The 18,174-nt window shown below is 42.1% G+C and overlaps 1 protein-coding gene across 2 annotated transcripts in view; it reads left to right on the forward strand.

Annotated features, from left to right (window-relative positions):
- MTMR8 (myotubularin related protein 8) overlaps positions 1 to 18,174 on the forward strand; it is a 226,249-nt gene that overhangs the window by 174,652 nt on the left and 33,423 nt on the right. For both annotated transcript variants that reach the window (XM_069210536.1, XM_069210544.1), the window contains 2 exons: positions 4,095 to 4,144; positions 11,390 to 11,590. In XM_069210536.1, the coding sequence (XP_069066637.1) occupies positions 4,095 to 4,144; positions 11,390 to 11,590 (251 nt within the window). The remainder of the gene's footprint in view (positions 1 to 4,094; positions 4,145 to 11,389; positions 11,591 to 18,174) is intronic.

The following is an 18,174-nucleotide window of genomic DNA, read 5'->3' on the forward strand; positions in this document are numbered from 1 at the left end:
GGTAAGTAAGAAGAAAGATTTGCAGGGTACTATGAAGTTTTTGATGAATTATCGATCACTAATGGTATCCTCATGAGAGGATGTAGATTTGTACCACCGGTAGGAAAAGGGAACGTATTGTTAAGTTGGGCCACGAGTAGCACCAAGGTATTAGTAAGACCAAAGAAAGACTAGGAAGCACCTGCTGGTGGCGGGTATGGATTTGATGGTGGAGAGAATGGTAAGGGAGTTTAGAGAATGCAGAATGAGTGATAAGAATATGAAGGTAAGAACATCTCCTGTGATTTGTAGGGAGATTCCCAAGGAAGTGTGGGAAGAAATTGGAGTTGATATACTAGGGTCTATTCAGGTGGGAACTGCTTCCAAGTTTCTGTTGTGACAATGGATATGTTTTCACGATGGCCAGAAGTAGGATTGACTTCTGAAATGAATTCCAAGGCAGCGATTAAGTTTTTCTCAGAGGTATTTGCCAGAGAAGGCAATCCGAGGACCATTCTTACTGACAATGGTTTACAATTTACTTTAAAGGAGATTAGTATGTTTCTGGGTGATAGAGGTATTACTAATAAAAAATGTGATTTATATAATCCAGAAACAAATGATATGGTAGGACGATTTAATAGAACATTGAAGGAAACCATTCAGATTGCATGTGACAATGGGAATGATTGGATACAAGCAGTTAAGCATTGTGTTGAACAATATAGATTTACACTGGGGTCACTCCATTTCTCTTATTCAGGAAGCGGAAACCTTACACTGTAATGGAACCCCCCTGGGTAGGCAGCTTTCATATAGGGGATGTGTTATGTAAAGGAAAACAGTATTGTGAGATATGTACTTCTGCAAAATGAGAGGAAACAAAGATATAACTGTTGTAAAGCAGTTAAACCTTTACTTGTAAAAGTTGGCAATACTGTAAAAATCAAAATGTCAGATTGAGTCAAGGGTACACCACGGTTCAGCTTGGCATACAAAGTAACTAAAGTTTTTCATGGTGCGGTCAAAATTGATGATGGTCACATTTGGAACGTCAATAGAATAGTTATTATTATGAATGTATGTTTTATTTTGAGAATAACGTGTTTCTTTAGGGTGGAAGGTGTGTGGTAATGTGACATTCTCAGTGTGCTTGGGATATTATTACTTCTGTAGAATTTTACTGTTCTTTATGTTCTAATGGAATTTTGTTGTAGAATGTATGATTGGAGGAGGAGACAGTGAAAAAAGGAGTTGCCTCTGCTGTTGCTCAGGCTTTGGCTGCAGTTTCTTCTAATAAAACTAGATTTCAAGCTGAACTTTAAAAGATTGCCTCTAGTCTCCTGGATCCTGCATTTAAGCATTTTCACAGAGTCTACTGCCCAGTCCCCTGACACAAACATACTCTCCCTTGGCCCCCTCACTGGTTCAGCTTCTAAGCCCATTTAACTTACCCTTGGCAGCACATGGCCACCCTGTTGGAGGCAGCTTACGGTACTATCTACCCTGAAGGCAGAGCATTAAAACATGGCAATTGGGTGTTCCAAATAGTTCAGCAAGGATATGCCCTGCCATTCCTGCCTGACCCACCGCATATTCAACTTCCATCAGTACGGCTTTAAGAAGCCCATTTGCCCATTCCTTTGTCCATTCTTTTGGACAAATGAGCCATGCAGAGGGTTCCGGCATCAACATAGGGCTAGGATGTTACTTCCTTTATTTCTTTATACCAATAAAGGATGGCAGCCTTTGTCCTATTTTAGATCTTCACACTCTTTAGGTTCTTCATGAAAAGGGATAAATTCAATATGGTCCAGGTTCTATCTGCCCTGTATCCTGGAGACTGGCTGGTAGCGCTGGATCTGCAGGAAGGCCTATTTTCATATCACCGTCCTTCAGTCCACAGGCATTACCTGTGGTTCATGGAGGGCCAAGAGTATTTTCAGTTTTCTTTGCTCCCCTTCGGCCTCACCATTGCCCCTTGGAAGTTCACTAAAGTAATGACGGTAGCTGCTGCACACCTTCGGAGTTTGGATATGCCAGTCTACCTCGATGTCTGATTGTTTTAGGCATGCTTTCTGTTGTCAGATGTAAACCACTGCCAAACTATGGTACACCTTTCAGTTCTTGATCAATGTGCCGAATGTTACTGCCTTGATCCTGGGTTTCAGTGAAAGTTGCTTTCATGCTTCTTGGCCTTCTACTTCCTTCTGGTGGTCTACACCAGATGGTACATGTGGGCTCTGCAGTAGGATCAGTATGCTCAGCATGTAGGGATAGGTCTGATTTCATCCAGATTTCGGAAGAAACTGCAGAAGATTGCAGTGGTGCTCGACAGCTGATGACTGAGTGATGGTGCTCGAATGCTGAGTGACGGGTTTTAGGACATTTACTTGACTTTGAAGGTCATCCTGCTAACCATCAAAGGAAGGCTGGTTTGGGTTCTCACTAACAACACCACCCCTATGGAACTGGCTGAAGCATCAGGGCATTTTCCTGTCATGATCATTCTGACAGGATCTTGAATGCCAGGGTGGATGAACTCAAACTGCGGCTTCTAGTGAATCACAACTGCCACGTACACCCTGAGGTGGAGCATAGCTTCCAGCAATAGAGAGACACCTGGTGTGATCTCTTCGCCACTGCTGAGAACACCCTATATCAACACTTTGGTACACTGGGTGACTGAGTCATTCTGCCTAAAATGGAGTTCCTGTATGCCTTCCCGCCCGAAGATCAAGAACTGCTGGGCCCAAGTCAACCTAATAGTTCCAGATTAGGCCAGGAGAGTGTAGTACCTGGAACTTCTGGGTGTGAACATCTGTCCTCCAATTAAGCTGCTGCTTTGAGGGGATCTTCTGTCGCAGTAGCAAGGAAGGGTTCTGCACCTGGCCCAGCTCAACCCACACCTACATGCGTGGAGATTGAGTATGACAGTTGGCTGCTTTTGATCTTCCTTCTGAAGTTGTGGATGGCATTCTAGTGGTCAGTTGCCTATATACAAAATTCTGTTTGTGCTGGGGTTAGTTTATAGCCGAGGGTGGTTCCCACTAAGTAGACCAATTATAAGCAGTTTTCATATGTTTTGCTTTTTGTGCTGTCAGTAGCCCAGCAATAGCGTGCCGTGGACGCTGTTAAAAGTTATTTATCTGCCCCTTCAGCCAAGGTGGTTGTGGAAGATCCTTTTTCTTTCTTGTACCGAATTCCAGATGTTTGTCATCTATACAGAGAATGACATACACCCAATGAGAGCATTTCTGAATGAAGGGGTTGTCATAGGCAGGGCCAGTTTGGGTCTGAGCGTCCTTTGCAAGTTGGTGCAACCTTTATATCGTAAACAAATAGGTCGGCTGTCATGGTTAACATGTTTATTAGTGTTCTTGAAATAAGCATCTAGTTGGCAGGAATATTATGAACACTTATCTATCACTCTAGAATGCTAGCAAATCAAGGTCATTGCCATTATAACTACTAAACTGCAAAAGTATTACAAAGAATCAAATTTCAGTTGATCGCCAAATTGTGACGCATCCAAACACACCTTAAAGATGTATATGGACGTCATATAAATAGCAAAAGTAAATCCCATTTATTTGGTACTAAAAAATAATAGAGAAGGGGCTCCAAAATAGTTAACTTCTGTAAACACATATTGCTTTAGAAACAAAAGGACATATTTAATTTTTTTTAAATCAAAATCCAGAATTTTTGAATAATTGAACATTGAAACATGTGTGGCCTTGCTTGTGTTCCTCTGAAGAGTGAATATGATGTAGCACGGTGATGCTCAAAGTAGACAAATATACAAAAAACAGTCACCACTTCCATCTCCTGTCTTGTGAACTGCTACTTCTTTGCAATAAAGGGGTTGCCAATTGTGTTCTTAAGCGAAGTTAATTGGTTTAATTGCATCTTGTGCAGGATGGCACTCTAGGGAATTTCCTGCACTGCCAAATGGGATGGGTCCTGCTGAACTGAATCTATATATGCAACTGTGTATATTAGTGAAAATATGAAAAGTATTGGCATTCTGGGATTTTTGGTGCGTTTCTTTCATTAACCTCAAAATGCTGGATTTGCATATTTAGTGCTTTCTTCTGTATTTGTCTTCGCAGACTCTTATTGAGAGGGAATGGATATCAGTTGGTCACAAGTTCACACAAAGGTAAAATAAATATCTCTCTTCAGGGAAATGATAACCTTTATGCATTGTAAAGCATGCTTCCTGTTACAAGAATGTAGTTAGATAGTGTGGCAGTGTAGATTGACAGTCTAATGATCACCACCATCTTTTGTGTGTCTGGGGGGGTGTTTTTTCTTTTTTTGCTTCACCTACTTTTGGTAGTTTGCCACTGAAACTGAACGCCAGAGCTCCACACGAGCGGGGGTGTCTCCTTAAACCGAGTCAGCCTCCTATAAATATAACATATAAACAAATCCTGTTTCTCAAAGTAAAAAAGACCAGTCGCAGACTGCAGTGTGTTGCACACCACCTTTGACTTTCATATAAACAGCTTAGTCCGCCATGACGTGTTTTGGTTGATTCCAACGTCCTTGTTCACACACCTACAGTGCCATTTTGAAACCATATATATAGTGTCATTTGGCTCATAGACCTAAATAAGATACATAAAACTTTCTATTACTTGTCATGCTTCTCACGGTTGTTTTTACAATTTCAGTATTATCAATTAAAATTAATATTACCATTGTCACATTAATACTTCAGTGTCGGACAGCTGTATGGTGAATTATTTTTCTGAGTACAATTATTACAGCAAATATCTTGATGACCATTTATAGGATCGTTTTGTTAAATGCAATATTTGTCATCCATATGTAAAGCAAAAAACTATTATTGTACTGCTTACATGATAGATTCCACCAAAGTGTCAATAATGCCAGTTCATTCATTTGATTGCCATAATAATCGAACAAAGCCCGAGTGGGTCCACTTCATGTCAATGACTATAATTAACCTGCCTTAGCTGATGGTATCATGCTATTGAGTTAGGTCTTCCTGATTTATGAATGAAGAAATTACCTTATTGAATCATATGCACACTTGACCAAATGTATTTTGACAAGCAAAATTGGGAAATTAAAACAATTAAAAAAAAGAGAAAACAAACAAAGAAACAAAGGGAGGAATAAATACAGCTCAACCGATTAGAGGAATGTGAAGAAATCTTTACTGCTTAAACCATTTGGTACTTTGTTTGCATATGGGCTGGTGGGGGGGTCAATGACATCAGTAAACGTACAGCTGTATACAGTATTGTTCTGCGACTGATACTGAAACCTGGTTCTAGTTAGTTTCTTTTCCTTAGTATTTGGGCAAAGGGCTGGAGAGATCTACCCTTTATTTTATTTTTTTGGCGGGGTGGGGGGCTGGGGGAGGAATTTGTACATATTTTGGGTGTGTTCACCACTACATTCAACTGTGTGTGCACTGAATTTAAATTAAAGTTAAAGTTTTTATTTTTATTGTGTTTAGCACCTGCTTGGCTTGCAGGGCTAGGCATGATGTTAGGCATTTGTGGACCTTTGCATTTTGGGAGTTCTGCAGCTGTGTTTGATTTCAGTACAATCTTTGCATGGGCCTTAGTTGTGATAAACAATCTAATTTTATAAATACATTTTAACAGTCATTTCCTCCCATAGGTTATGGTTTGCTGAACTTAGAGTGTACGTTTGACCTAGGGTATGATGGCGCTAGTACTCAAAAGAAGTAACTGACATGATGCATCCGAGCTTCTATATTTCACAACCGAAGACTTTCTCAGATAGTCAGGTTTTCAGTGCACGTCTGAAAGTTTCCAATAAAGTAAGTGATCAGTTATACATTGGAAGAGAATTCTAGTTCTTCGGGGCCTGTACTGAGATTCTGCGACCTCCAATTCTAGTTTTACGGAGCCTAGGTACAACTAGCAAATTAGCCTTGGATGATCACAATGCCCTTACATCGCTTGCATCTTGTTGAGCAAGAAAATCAGGGACTAATCAATGAACAGCCTTAAAGACTAGGCACAGACTTTAAATTGGCTGTGCTGTATTACTTGGGGCCAGTGTAGCTGTTTTAAAAGAGGCAACCTATGAGGGACCTTAAGCACCAGTTTAGCAGTAGCATTTTGAAGTAGTTGGAGTTGCCCCAGATCACAGTCGGTCAAATCCAAGTAAATACTGTTGGTATAGTCTATTCTGCCATTAATAATTGCCGTCATAATCATTTTAATGGCTCCTTATGAGATGTAAAAATTCGATTTCCTCATTGTCTGAAGAATATGACCCTACATTATTAATTTGCAGTCCCAAAGAGAGCTGCTGGTCTACTATTATTCCCAGGCTTTTTGCAGCAAATTTAGGTGTTGGAAGTGGTCCCGTTTCCCTAGGCCAATAGTGGTTAGTCCAAACTCTATGATTACCATTGAAGACTACAATTTCTGTCTTCTCAGAGTTTAACTTCAGGAAATTTGACTTCATCCACACATAGATAAAGTGCATTGATTCTTGAAAGAGTAATTGGTACATATTCTGACAATCCAGACATCATATCTGCTTAGTCTGTAATGAAGTATTAAGCAAGATGTCAAGTGGCTCGGTTATACTGGGAGCTATAGCCTGCATAATTCTGGGTAGGCATGGATCATTGGGGGAACCCGATTTTATTTTGCCCATTAGCCCCTGTAGGGTGTTTTCCCTCACAGGAGTAAAATCATCAAGGGCAGTTTCCACATCCATCTTATTTGCAGGTTCAGTCCAATAAATCATTGGGTTGTCTGTGATAGCTTATTTGATAAGGAAGATCTTGTCTATAAAGAATCTATTTAGCTCACTGAAAATAGTTTGTCAGGCCATCACTGGCCGGCTAACTCGAATGACCCCCCACAATCTAAAATAAACTTAGTTGGTTGCAAGCTTCACAAAGCTTATATGAGTAGAAGGACTGTTTTGCTTGAACGATTTTTTTATAGCTCAACAAGGCTTCCTTATACATGCCCTTATGATCTGTCTCATAATTTTATGCGGTTTCAGATGGCCTTTTATTGGTACTGAGCTTTTTTCACAGGGGTGCAAGCACTTTCCTGGTCTTATTCATTCAACAAATTGTGCAAGGACTGGCTGGCTTCATTCTTATCCTTCCTCGATGTTTTCCTAGTCTTTTCTAACATCTTCTTCATCTTCTCCATATCCAGTCTGTCCCATTTTTAACAACCCTTAATTCTTTAATCCAAAGGCTATTTATACTAAGGGTTAGAAGATCCGATTACTTAAGAGGTTGGCCTGACCAGACACATGGTTCAATGTTGCAGTTTCCCAATAAGCAAAGGTCCACACCAGACCCAGAATGTAGCCCTTTCGATGGGTAGATTGATTTGTGTGTTGCATCAATTTAAGGAAACTCGTACGCTCCATAAAGTGCTGACGTTTTGCAGTAGCATCACCGTCTTCCGCCCAATAATTAAAATCTCCTACAGTAATCCGTTTATTATAATTAATCATCAACATGACAAGTCGTAAAAAAAATTTGCGAAGTCACCCATGTAGTGGGAAGCCGATACAGTACTAAAAACATAAATGGCTGCTCTTCAAACAGCAGATTAAATTACAGTTCAGAATCGTCAATTGATTCAACCTCCAGCTTTATTACTGTCAATGATTGCTTTATTACAGTTGTCACCCAACCACTAACTTTGCCTGCTGGGCGGTTAACATTCACACAAGAGTAGCTTTCCGACAAGACCTCCATTACGGATGATGGCATCAAAGTATCAGTTAGCACATCAGGTTGCATGGCAAGCAGAAGGTCAACGTTTTCTAAACTCTGCTTTTCTGAAGACCGAGTATTCAAGTAATAGATCCTCAGCATTTTCTCAGTAATCATTCCAGTTTAAGACCCTTGCTTTGAACCACTAGTCTCGAAATCAAGCTGGTTCCATAATCCCAAAATAGTCTATTTAGGCCTTCTTGGTGGGGGTGTTGGATTTACCACCTTCCAACTATGTCATTCAGCAGAAGAGTAGGTTCGGCATTATACCTGGCGCCTGGTCCCATAGAGAGCTTTATGTTGTTTCCCCCTCCCTGACTCATCTAGGGCGTAACCGCTACTAGATGCAACTGCACTTCCTTTTCCCTCTATAGTAACTTCCCCTGTGTTGTAACATCCTCACTGGTACTATCATTTAAACAACACACATTGAAAGTTAAAGTGCAAGGGTGCAGATAATAACCCAAAAAAAACAGGGCAATCTAACACATTGACGAGACACAAATAAAACATTTCATACAGTGAAGTAGAAAGTTTCAAACCGCGCTCTGCCACCCAGTTTTACTAACCAATTTCTCTCCTGAGCATAGCAGCACAATGTGGTTGAAACATAAACCCGTTTATTTCTTTTAATTATTTTCCTGGACTGGAAAAACTAGCTTTAGAAACCATTTTCATAAGAAATTATTAACACAGTTAGTTTTTACTACAGCAAGGGACAACCTTGTGAAGGAAAGCTAGCACAAGTAGCAGCTAACAAGAAACTGTTCCCATAAAAAAGCACTTGAGTACCAATGATTAGAATTAAAGACAGTAACACGATAAGCACTGTTAATGAATAAAGGGGCAACTTGAATGAGACCTCTCTAACACAAGGGACACTAGCACATGCATGACTAACACAGCCTTTAATTCTAGGTGATGGATACTTCTAACTGCATATTCCTCACCTTTAGAATATCCCTGGGCGCCAGACTAGATCGGAAAGATTTAAAACAGCATTGCTCCTGCACACCGGTAGATGGCACCGTATGGCTCTGCGTTGACTTTGTTCTGCCCCAGAGGTGACGAACCAGGCTGCATATGTGCATCACCTCTGCGCTCGGACGTCAGTTCTTTTCTTCCTGCGCTTTCATACAGTGTTACAGAGCATTTATCTGTATTTTTTCTTGTCGGTTGATGTATTTTTTAACATCTTGTCCAAAAACAAGTGTGCATGTGACCATGTCCCCTCAAAAACTATAGTGTTTAAACCTTTTCTGGACTGTTACAAGCAAATGTCTGTGACAACATATGTTTGGTGCTAGAGGAAAACTCTGTAGCAGCATTCGTGTCCAACATGGTGCCAAACTCCTCTTACCTTGGCTGAGGTAGTGTCCACAACGCACCCAGTCCCCGAACACTCTCATACTCTGAATACTGTAGAAGATCTGCAGTAGTGGCTGCTTGATCGCAGTTGCATCACCAATAGACCCCTCTCCTTGCCCCCTCCGAAAGCGGACGGTGGTGACTGTGTGGTTCGACTGAGCTGGGGAAGTCATCTGGGAGAGGTGGAAATCAACAGACTTGTGGCTCTGGCCAAGACCTGACTCCACATCATCCTGCTTGAGTTACTGGGCCATCCTCCTGGTACTGAAAGCCTTTTTACTCTCCATCAAGGGGAGTCTGGGTTAGGTTTTCTCAGACAACACTGCCACCAGGTGGTACTGGAACAAGCAGGGCTGTGAAGGGCCCTGTGTCGTCTCGGCTTTTCGTCTCTGAAACTGGCTGGAGCATCAGGCCATATCCCTGATCATGAACCAATTGGCAAGATCTTTTAACACCAGGATGGATGAACTCAGCCTGGGCACCTAACTGATTACAGATGGCGGTTTCGTCCCACAGGGTATCTTCCAACAATGAGGATTACCATGGCAATGTCTTCATCTCCGGCGAACGCACAGTGTCAAAACCTTTGCACACTGGAGTTTCCAAGAATTCAAAATTATTGTGCCCCCAGCCTCCCTGACCCACCCCTCCAATCAGCCTTAGATAGATATATCAAACTCTTTCATGTACTTTGTGTCAAATCCGAGGATATGTGACAAATTACTTTTATTTTACTTGCATCCCCACACACCTTCTCTGGTCCTCCTTTGTATGAGTACGTGGATGAATCGTAAATCTTGGACTCTACACAGTGACCGGTTGACATGATATTCATGCATCAAAATTTTTTGGGTGTGACCTACATATCTTCACATTATCGCCATAACAAAAAGAAACACAATTGAAACGTAAGGAAAACATTATCACAAAAACATATACACAAAAGTGTCCATTGTGTACATCAGTACATTTCAATAGAGAAACAAAACATGAACAAGTGTTTAACACAAAATCAGTAGAATAGTGGGTGTTGGGACATGGAGTTTCAGATATGTCCTTTCTTGGTGCTTGGCGGTCAGGTGTTACTTGTATTAACGTGCCTTCTACCAATACAGGGCAGATCACTCTCAACCCACTTATGTGTGCTAATGCGTTTCAGCAGTTTGCTTTAAATACTCGCACGTAGTGAACGAAGAGGTGTGATTTCCCTCCATTCTGCCAAAAGTTTACTCCTCAACTTCACTGGCTTCCACAAGCATGCGTCTCTCGAGCCTGCCCCATATGATTTTCGTTTCCAGATTCCTCTCCGGATCTGTTGTCACTCCAACTTGTGTAACCCCGTGAATCATGGGAATTGGAGTTTCTCACAGCTATCAGTCTTCATAGTACATACTTGCATGACTTGCTGGGCTGTGCAAATCAGCGGGTCACACGCACTCTTGAGGATTTGTGGGATGTCCCATATCCTCATCCCAATTAGCTTCATGGATCTTAAGAATGTGGTTCAGGTAGTACATATACCTCATCAAAGAGCTGATAAGTCCAGGTCATGGCAATGTAATGGTTGCTTATGTGCAGGCAAACATTCATTTTTTTATCAACGATGGCACTCTGGTGTGTATGTTTTATGTTTAATTTTTCTGGGCACCTTTTCAAACCCTGTTAAGCTGACTGTGGTCTCCAGTTCTCAAATAAACTAAAGTAAATCATAAGTGGAGTAGTGAGGCACATCCAGTGTGGGCAGCATCTAGGGTGGGCAACAAAGGTGTGTTTCCTGGGGGGGGTGCCTGTTGGTCCTGGGGTAGCAGTGCTTGTAGTGGAGCATTTCTGCCATAGTTATAATGATAAACAAGGTGGACCACTTCTACTAAAATATTTCCTTGTAAATGTTGCCAGTAATTGTACATAGGGCTAGATTGTGCATTTCCATTGGGGTCTAGAGCCATTGCAGACCGTTTTTTTAATACAGACTACCGCTGCCCCTTCCCCCAGCTCCCTGGGTTTCCCATGGGCACAGCAGGCACAAGAGAAATTAAATAGAGGCATGGAGCGATGGCTGGTTTGAACATTATGCCAGGGCTGCTTTTGGTTCCAAGCCCATCCCTGATTGTGTAACTTTTATACATCATGCTAGTCATTTGCATTAATGAGAGCCAGTTTTACTGTTTTTCGACCACTTGCATTGTGACTTACCAGTGACTGCATTGTTCGAAAACTTGGCTTAGTCTTTTCTCAGATGTATGTTTTTCCTTTGTTTCCCTCTTAATTGCCCAGGTGCGGCCATCTTGAGGGAGACCCCAAAGAAGGATCTCCAGTGTTCACCCAGTTCATTGAATGTGTCTGGCATCTAATGGAGCAGTTTCCTTGCGTCTTTGAGTTTAATGAGCGACTCCTGCTGGAAATTCATGACCATGTCTTCTCCTGCCAGTTTGGGAACTTCATCGGAAACTGTCAAAAAGAGCGCGAGGAAATGAAGTGAGTTCTCGTTTATACCAGACTCTTTAAAAGGAGCATGCTGTTTGGACAGTAGCTATAGTTGAGGGGGCAGAGGGACGTGGGAAGTCAAATGGGGTACTATTTCACCTCAAAGTCCACTTGACCTTGTACAGCTGCCACAGCATTGGAGAATTTACATATATACGATCATTGGCTCCTCAGTGGTGTAGCCTGGCTCACAACATGGCAACATAAACATATGATATCGGTATGCTTGTGCTAAATGTGCAATCCCTAATAGTCAATTTTTACTTTGCTGAAAATGTAAACTGTAAATTTCTCATAGGAGAATCCAGTCCAGGTTCACAAATGTGTTATTGCTCCCCCTAATAACATAGTGGAGCAAAGCATATAACACTAACTTTTCAAATTCTGTAGTTTGCCTCATTCTAGCCCTGAAATATAAGTCCTTGGAAACCTTGCTGATAATCTTACAAATGACACCTGTGGATGGTCAAACCTTACTGATAATCTTACAAATGACACTTATGGGTGGCCGGCAATGGTCTGGTTCATTTAGTGTGACTGCAGTTTGTAATCCACAATGTACTTCAGAGATATTCCTGTGTTGACAGCTCACCATGTGGGCTCTGTGTACTGTGTTTGGTTATTTATGCATTCATGTGAAAGCACAACAACCTTTAGACACATACAATTGCCACATTTCTATAAAAAGTTTTTTGTACATAATATTGCATAAATGTTGACTTCAGAATTTCAGTGGGTTTGTTATCATGTCAGTATGAGGTGGAAAACAGTTGACCGGATTACCCCATTTGAGATCACTCTTAAGTGACAGTGAGGTCATTTAGACATTTTATTTGAAAGAATGCTGTTTCTTATACTTCTATGGAACGCCAAGTAAAATAGGTCTAATAAAAATGAAGCTTAGTGCCTGTACAGTTATAGTTCCATCAGGAGGTGGATAACAATTTCCTAGGTTTTACCAGGTGATGTGTATACCAGCTGTGCCGGTTGCGTCTCAAGCTACAATCTGGCCCTCTGCTCATTGCTCCTTAGAGCATACATGCATACCAGCATGTTTCTATGTTGTTTAGAGTACTGTGCAGGACAACTCTTTCACATGTGTCAGCAGAGTGTTACTCTGGCAGGTTATGGAATGCATGTCTGGGAACAGCATCTCTGTCTCCCCATTCTGGCTGCAATCCTTCATGATGTAAAGCAGCAGCTTCCATCAGTCCTGCTCCTCGCCTCCTGTCCTCTCTCACGCTCTCTTGTGCCAGCTCCTACCTCTGTACATCAGGCCCACGCCTTGTGTTTGCTGCTTTAACTACCCAATTGTGAGTTTTAAAAGCCTCAACAGAATCCAAACTTACACAGTTCAGAGCAAACAAGTAATTTTTCAAAATGGTGATGTGAAAACAAAATAATATTCACTGAAAGAAAACATCCAAGTAATTAAAAAAGGCAAATCGTAATGTCAGAACTGCACTGTAAACATTCTTTGACAAAATCAAATGACATTGACTAACATAAATTCCGAAACAGCATCGTAATTTGCGAATAACCAGTGTATTTTTGGGGGGAAAACATACATTATGTGGCATACCTTTCAGGGAGACTTTTTAGACCTAATGCCATGGCCCATCTTTTGACATGACCAAATAAGAAGGTCTAATAGGAATCAAGGTCAATGGCCAGTGGAATCATAATGTTATGGGGGCAATGGATCTTTCTGGGCTGCAAGGTAACCGTTTTATGCCTTAGGAGGAAGGGATTAGCTCATTGGTTTGGGAGTGAGCCTTTCAGGGCACATGGCCAAAGAGATGGCTGTCTCTTAAGCAGCAGGCTGACCGTAGGCAATACTTGGTAGTGCTATATTGCTGAATGTAGGGAGCAGTTCAATGTGTAAATGATGGTGGTGTTGGTAGGTTATGAAGGTGACCGGCTGTGGATTGTTTGATTGTAAAGGTTACAGCCTTGCCTTGAAGGGGGGGCCTGTTTTGTGCCAAGAGAGTGCAGTGTGGTTACAGTAACAAGCAATGTAGTATTCTGATAGCCATAATTCTACATGTAAACATTCACTTAAACTTTTCCTTGATTTTCTAATGTGTCCCTATAGGCAGCCCAAATTTACCTTGTTCATACCTCCCTAAACGGGACTTAAGGCATTGTTCAGCTTTCTGATTCACAGTGTGATGACCCAAAGATCTATTTCTGGTTCTGGGCTCTCTCTAACACAGTGCTTCCTGGGAGTGAGAAGCGTTGTTACTCCCTGGGATTTGTGAGACACTGACATGATTCAGAATCCAAGACAGTAATATGTGGGCATGTTCTAAGATCACATATTCTTTATCACATGATGTATGACTCCTCCCTGCATATATGGTGGGACTTTCCAATAAAATAAATATATGTGCCCTCTCTTATTGAGAGAAATATTTCAGTAGATGATACTGACGTGAAAGCCTAGTGCTGATCCTTTAAATATATTTGACTTTTTGCTGTCCCTTTGCATGCCTGGGATTGTTTAAGGCTTTCCCACTTACGAGCAACCTTTCAGTTCTTTACCCTCTTGCCAAGCAGTAGGCATGTGCTAGCATATTGTCTGACCACGTTTCTAAACCCTTTCGGGCAAAATATTCCTATTTCTGAGTTGTTTTCATTTTCATGCTGTTTTTAAAACATTTCACTGAACTCTGCCATTTAATGTTTAAAATGAGCTTGCTGATTCCATTTTAATAGTGTTCCCTGACCACTTTTCTATCTTAACCACCATTTGGCGGCATCATAAATTCTACCCTTGATTTACTAAGTAATCATCCAAAGAGGTATGCAATATTAAGGAGGAGAAGAGAAATGACTGATCCTTGAAGTGTGAATTATTGATAGCAACCTGGGAAAAAAACTTTCTGGCCTAAGAGGACCAGCTGCTTTCTTCTTGACGTAAATAGTCATAGCCACTACTTAGCTTAACAACTCCCCACGCCGCTCTCTCTTGGCAATCTAACATTAGGGACTGGGGAACCTTCCAACGTTTTTCCTGAGCCCAAAAATATCCTTTAGCAAGAGACCGTGCAGTTGCTAAAACCCTTTCATGCGTTTCTGCAGCTGTTTACAGATCACAACGTCTGTTTCTCTTCTGCAAATTGATCAGGAAAGGAGCGAAATTGACATACCCTTCACGTTTTCTCCTGAAATGTTCACTGTTGCTCAGATGGGTATTGTTGGACTTGGCCTTCTCTGCAGCGTCATCCCAAATGTTTTGCCGTCTTCACCCTCCTGCTTGCTTTCTGAACCAGTTTTTGTTAATTTATAAGACTCTAGGCACTTCACTACTGCTAACCAGAGCTAAAATACTTATGTTCTCTCCTTTAAAACTGGTAGAAATTGGCTTACTCCCAATTGGCACATTTAATGTACTTGTGAGTCCCTAGTGAAGTGTTACTACATGTACCCAGGGCCTTTAAATTAAATGCTACTTGTGGGCCTGCAGCATTGATTGTGTTACCCATTTAGTTAACCCTTTAAACATGTCTCCGGCCTGCATTGCAGCCTGCCTATGCAATTTTTAATAGCCATTTTTATCTGGCCACGTGAACCTCTTGCCAGGTCCAAACCTCCCTTTTAAATAACAAATAGGTTACCTTTAGGGAAGGTCCTAATCAGCCCAGAGGGCATGGCACAGAGTATTTAAAACATAAGGCATGTACTTTTAAGTTTTACATGTCCTGGTAGTGAAAAACTCCTAAACTTGTTTTTCAGTGCTGTGAGAGGTACCTCTCCCATAGGATAACATTGGGTTATCTTATTACATTTAATAAGTGGTAATTTTCAATTGGGAACAGATAGGAATGTCAAGTTTGGTGTCTAAAGACTTGTAATTTAAAACCCTCTTTAATGGTAAAGTCAGATTTTAAGTTGCCATTCTGAAAATACCACTTTTATTATGTTGACATTTTCTTGTCTCAGCTATTTGTTGCCTGCAGCCTGTATCCCGGATCACATAACTAGGTGTAGCTGCCAGTTAATCTTTGTGTTTTGCTCCTAGACAGTGAGACAAAGGAGATTAGGTGTTGGCAGGATGGGCCATCTCTGACTTGATCAGGAGTAGGTCTGTCACAAACCACACTTCCATCTCACAAAGGTCCTACCTGAGCACACTCACAAAGGGTTTGACACTAGTCTTTTGTGACCCCAGACAAGCTGGGGCGCGAGAGCAGTGGCAGGAAACCCGTCTGTGGTGAAAACCTCCTGAAACATCTCCTACTTAGGGGCTGGCACCAAGTATAAATATTGATTCTCAGACCCAAGTCTTCAGTACACCTCTCTGGGTCTGTGGAAGACTCAGGACTACTGTGCTGCTGTGTAAGAAGGACTTCTACTCTGCTGCCTGAGTGGGAAGGACTGGACCTGCATCTTGAATCCAGGACCACCAGAGTAAATCCAGGGATTAGTTGGCTGGCCTCCTAATCAGAGCCACAGGGATGGAAAATGCTCCAACCATGTTGAACCCAGCACCTGTGAGTCTTGTGCCACAATGGGTGACACCCCCGTCCTGAAACCTTGGATGTAGACTTGAAGGTGCTCTGCCAGCACAGCTGTGGCTTTCACATCATCGACATCTTGGCCTCTTAGAACTGATCCTGGGCAACGCAAAGCCTTGTAAAGGGACACTGCCCACAAAGGTACTTTGTTCAGGGGGCCTACCTAGTCCCTATATCAGGCTCATGCTCCATCGTGGATGGCCTGAACTTGTGACTTTGTCCCATCGGGCACAACACATTATGCTTTTATGCACGTTTTTTAAACTGCACATCTCCGGTTCTACAAATTGTTTTTTTTGTTGTCATTTTGGTCTTAACTAATTTATTCAGTATTTTTCTCTATTATTCCAAGTTGGTGTGGGATTTTTCTTGTGCTATGTTTTCGTATTTGCTGTTTGAAATGCTGCATTCATACTTTATATTTTGTCGTTAAGTTAAGCTTGACAGGTTTTGTGCCAAGCTACAAGAGAGTCAAGCATGTAATGTTTGGGTTTGGTTTTGTTTCACTCTGAGAAGGATTGTGGTTGCTGCTTGAGTAGGGATTCACCTCCACCCCCCAACATGGTCATTGAAATCCTATCTCTATGCATCCGTCCTCCCCATCTCTGCCCTCCGTCCCCACATGATCTCTTATATCATGGTTTGAGACATTAGGTTGTTGATTGACTGGAGTGTGATCCATTGTTAAGCAGCATCCACAATTCTTGCCAGGGTAAGGCACAAGCAAACCTTTTTTTTAACCTAACCTCATCCCCTCATAGTTTGGCACAGAGCAGTCAGAATTAACTTGGAGGTAACATGTAAAGTATTTGTGCTACACTTCAAACAGTAAAATAGTGAAAACACCACACAAAAAGGATCCCATACCAGGATAGAAAAGTGTAACTTAATTTAATAAATAAAATAAGACCAAAATGACAAACATCCAATAAGTAGAACTTCAGCTATGATTTTTTAAAGAATCATGCTTAGAGGCAAAATGCGCCAACTGGGGGGTATATGGTTGCACCCCACCAGGACAAAGGCAAAATTGCAGGTCCACCGTGATGGAGCACAGGCTGGCTACAGGGATTCATTTCATTTAGGCCTGTTTAACCAAAGTACCTTAAATCCTGTTAGCTCAGCATTGCGTGGTTCCAAAACAAAGATGCTTCGTGCAGCCAATGCGATGAGTGGGTTCTAAGATGTGGCAAGACTGTGGTGCGAGGTCCTGTTGCGTCGTCATCCAGGATCCCGTCACCGGGGCTTGTGATGCGTAGGCCTATGTCGGAGATGTGCTGTGCGACCGGGGTGATGCTTTGGTTCAAATGAATGGTGAAGCTGCGATGCAGAGCTTTGGCGTTGTTGTCGAGGCTGCTGTTGATGAGGAATGTGAAAACCTGCTCCAGGAAAGCGTCATGCAGTGGTTGTTTGAAGGTGATGCTTCAAGCCCAAGATGTGGTTTGCAGCAATGATGCAAGCCTGTTGCGTTGTTTCAAACCCACACACTAGCAGCAATGCGTTGGTATTGTTCCCAGTGCAAAGGATGCATTAGTTCCACTGGAGCAAAACACCTTAGGCCCACTTCCAGGGATCCAGGACTGGAGTAGCACCACTTGGCAGGGTGTACTCACAGATGGCACAGTTTAGGAGCAGGGTGGTTGGAAGTATTTTATGTCCCTGGGGCTTCAGATCAGGAGGCCAGCCAACTAGCCCTTGTAGTCACTCTGAGTTCTGGGTTGGAGAGATGCAGGTCCAGTCCTTCTCCCTCGAAGGCAAGAGGGCAGCAGCACAGGTCAGCAAAGCGGGAGTCCAGCAAAACAGTCCAGCAGAGCGTCAGCCCTTCAGCACCACAGCAGTACTTTTTACTGGCAGAGTATCCAGAGGTCCAGAGGTTACTGAAGTGGTGGTACCTGAGGTCCAGTTCTTATACCCACTGGTGCCTTTGATGTGAGGGAGACTTCAAAGACATGCCTTTGAAGTGCACAGATGTTCTGCCCTAGCTCCAGATGCACTACAGCGGGGTACGCAGCCTTTTTTATTTGGACAGGGCACAGCTTGTTCAGGTGTAAGTAT

This window comes from Pleurodeles waltl, chromosome 2_1, assembly GCF_031143425.1.
Source record: "Pleurodeles waltl isolate 20211129_DDA chromosome 2_1, aPleWal1.hap1.20221129, whole genome shotgun sequence".
NCBI classification, from domain to species: Eukaryota; Metazoa; Chordata; class Amphibia; order Caudata; family Salamandridae; genus Pleurodeles; species Pleurodeles waltl.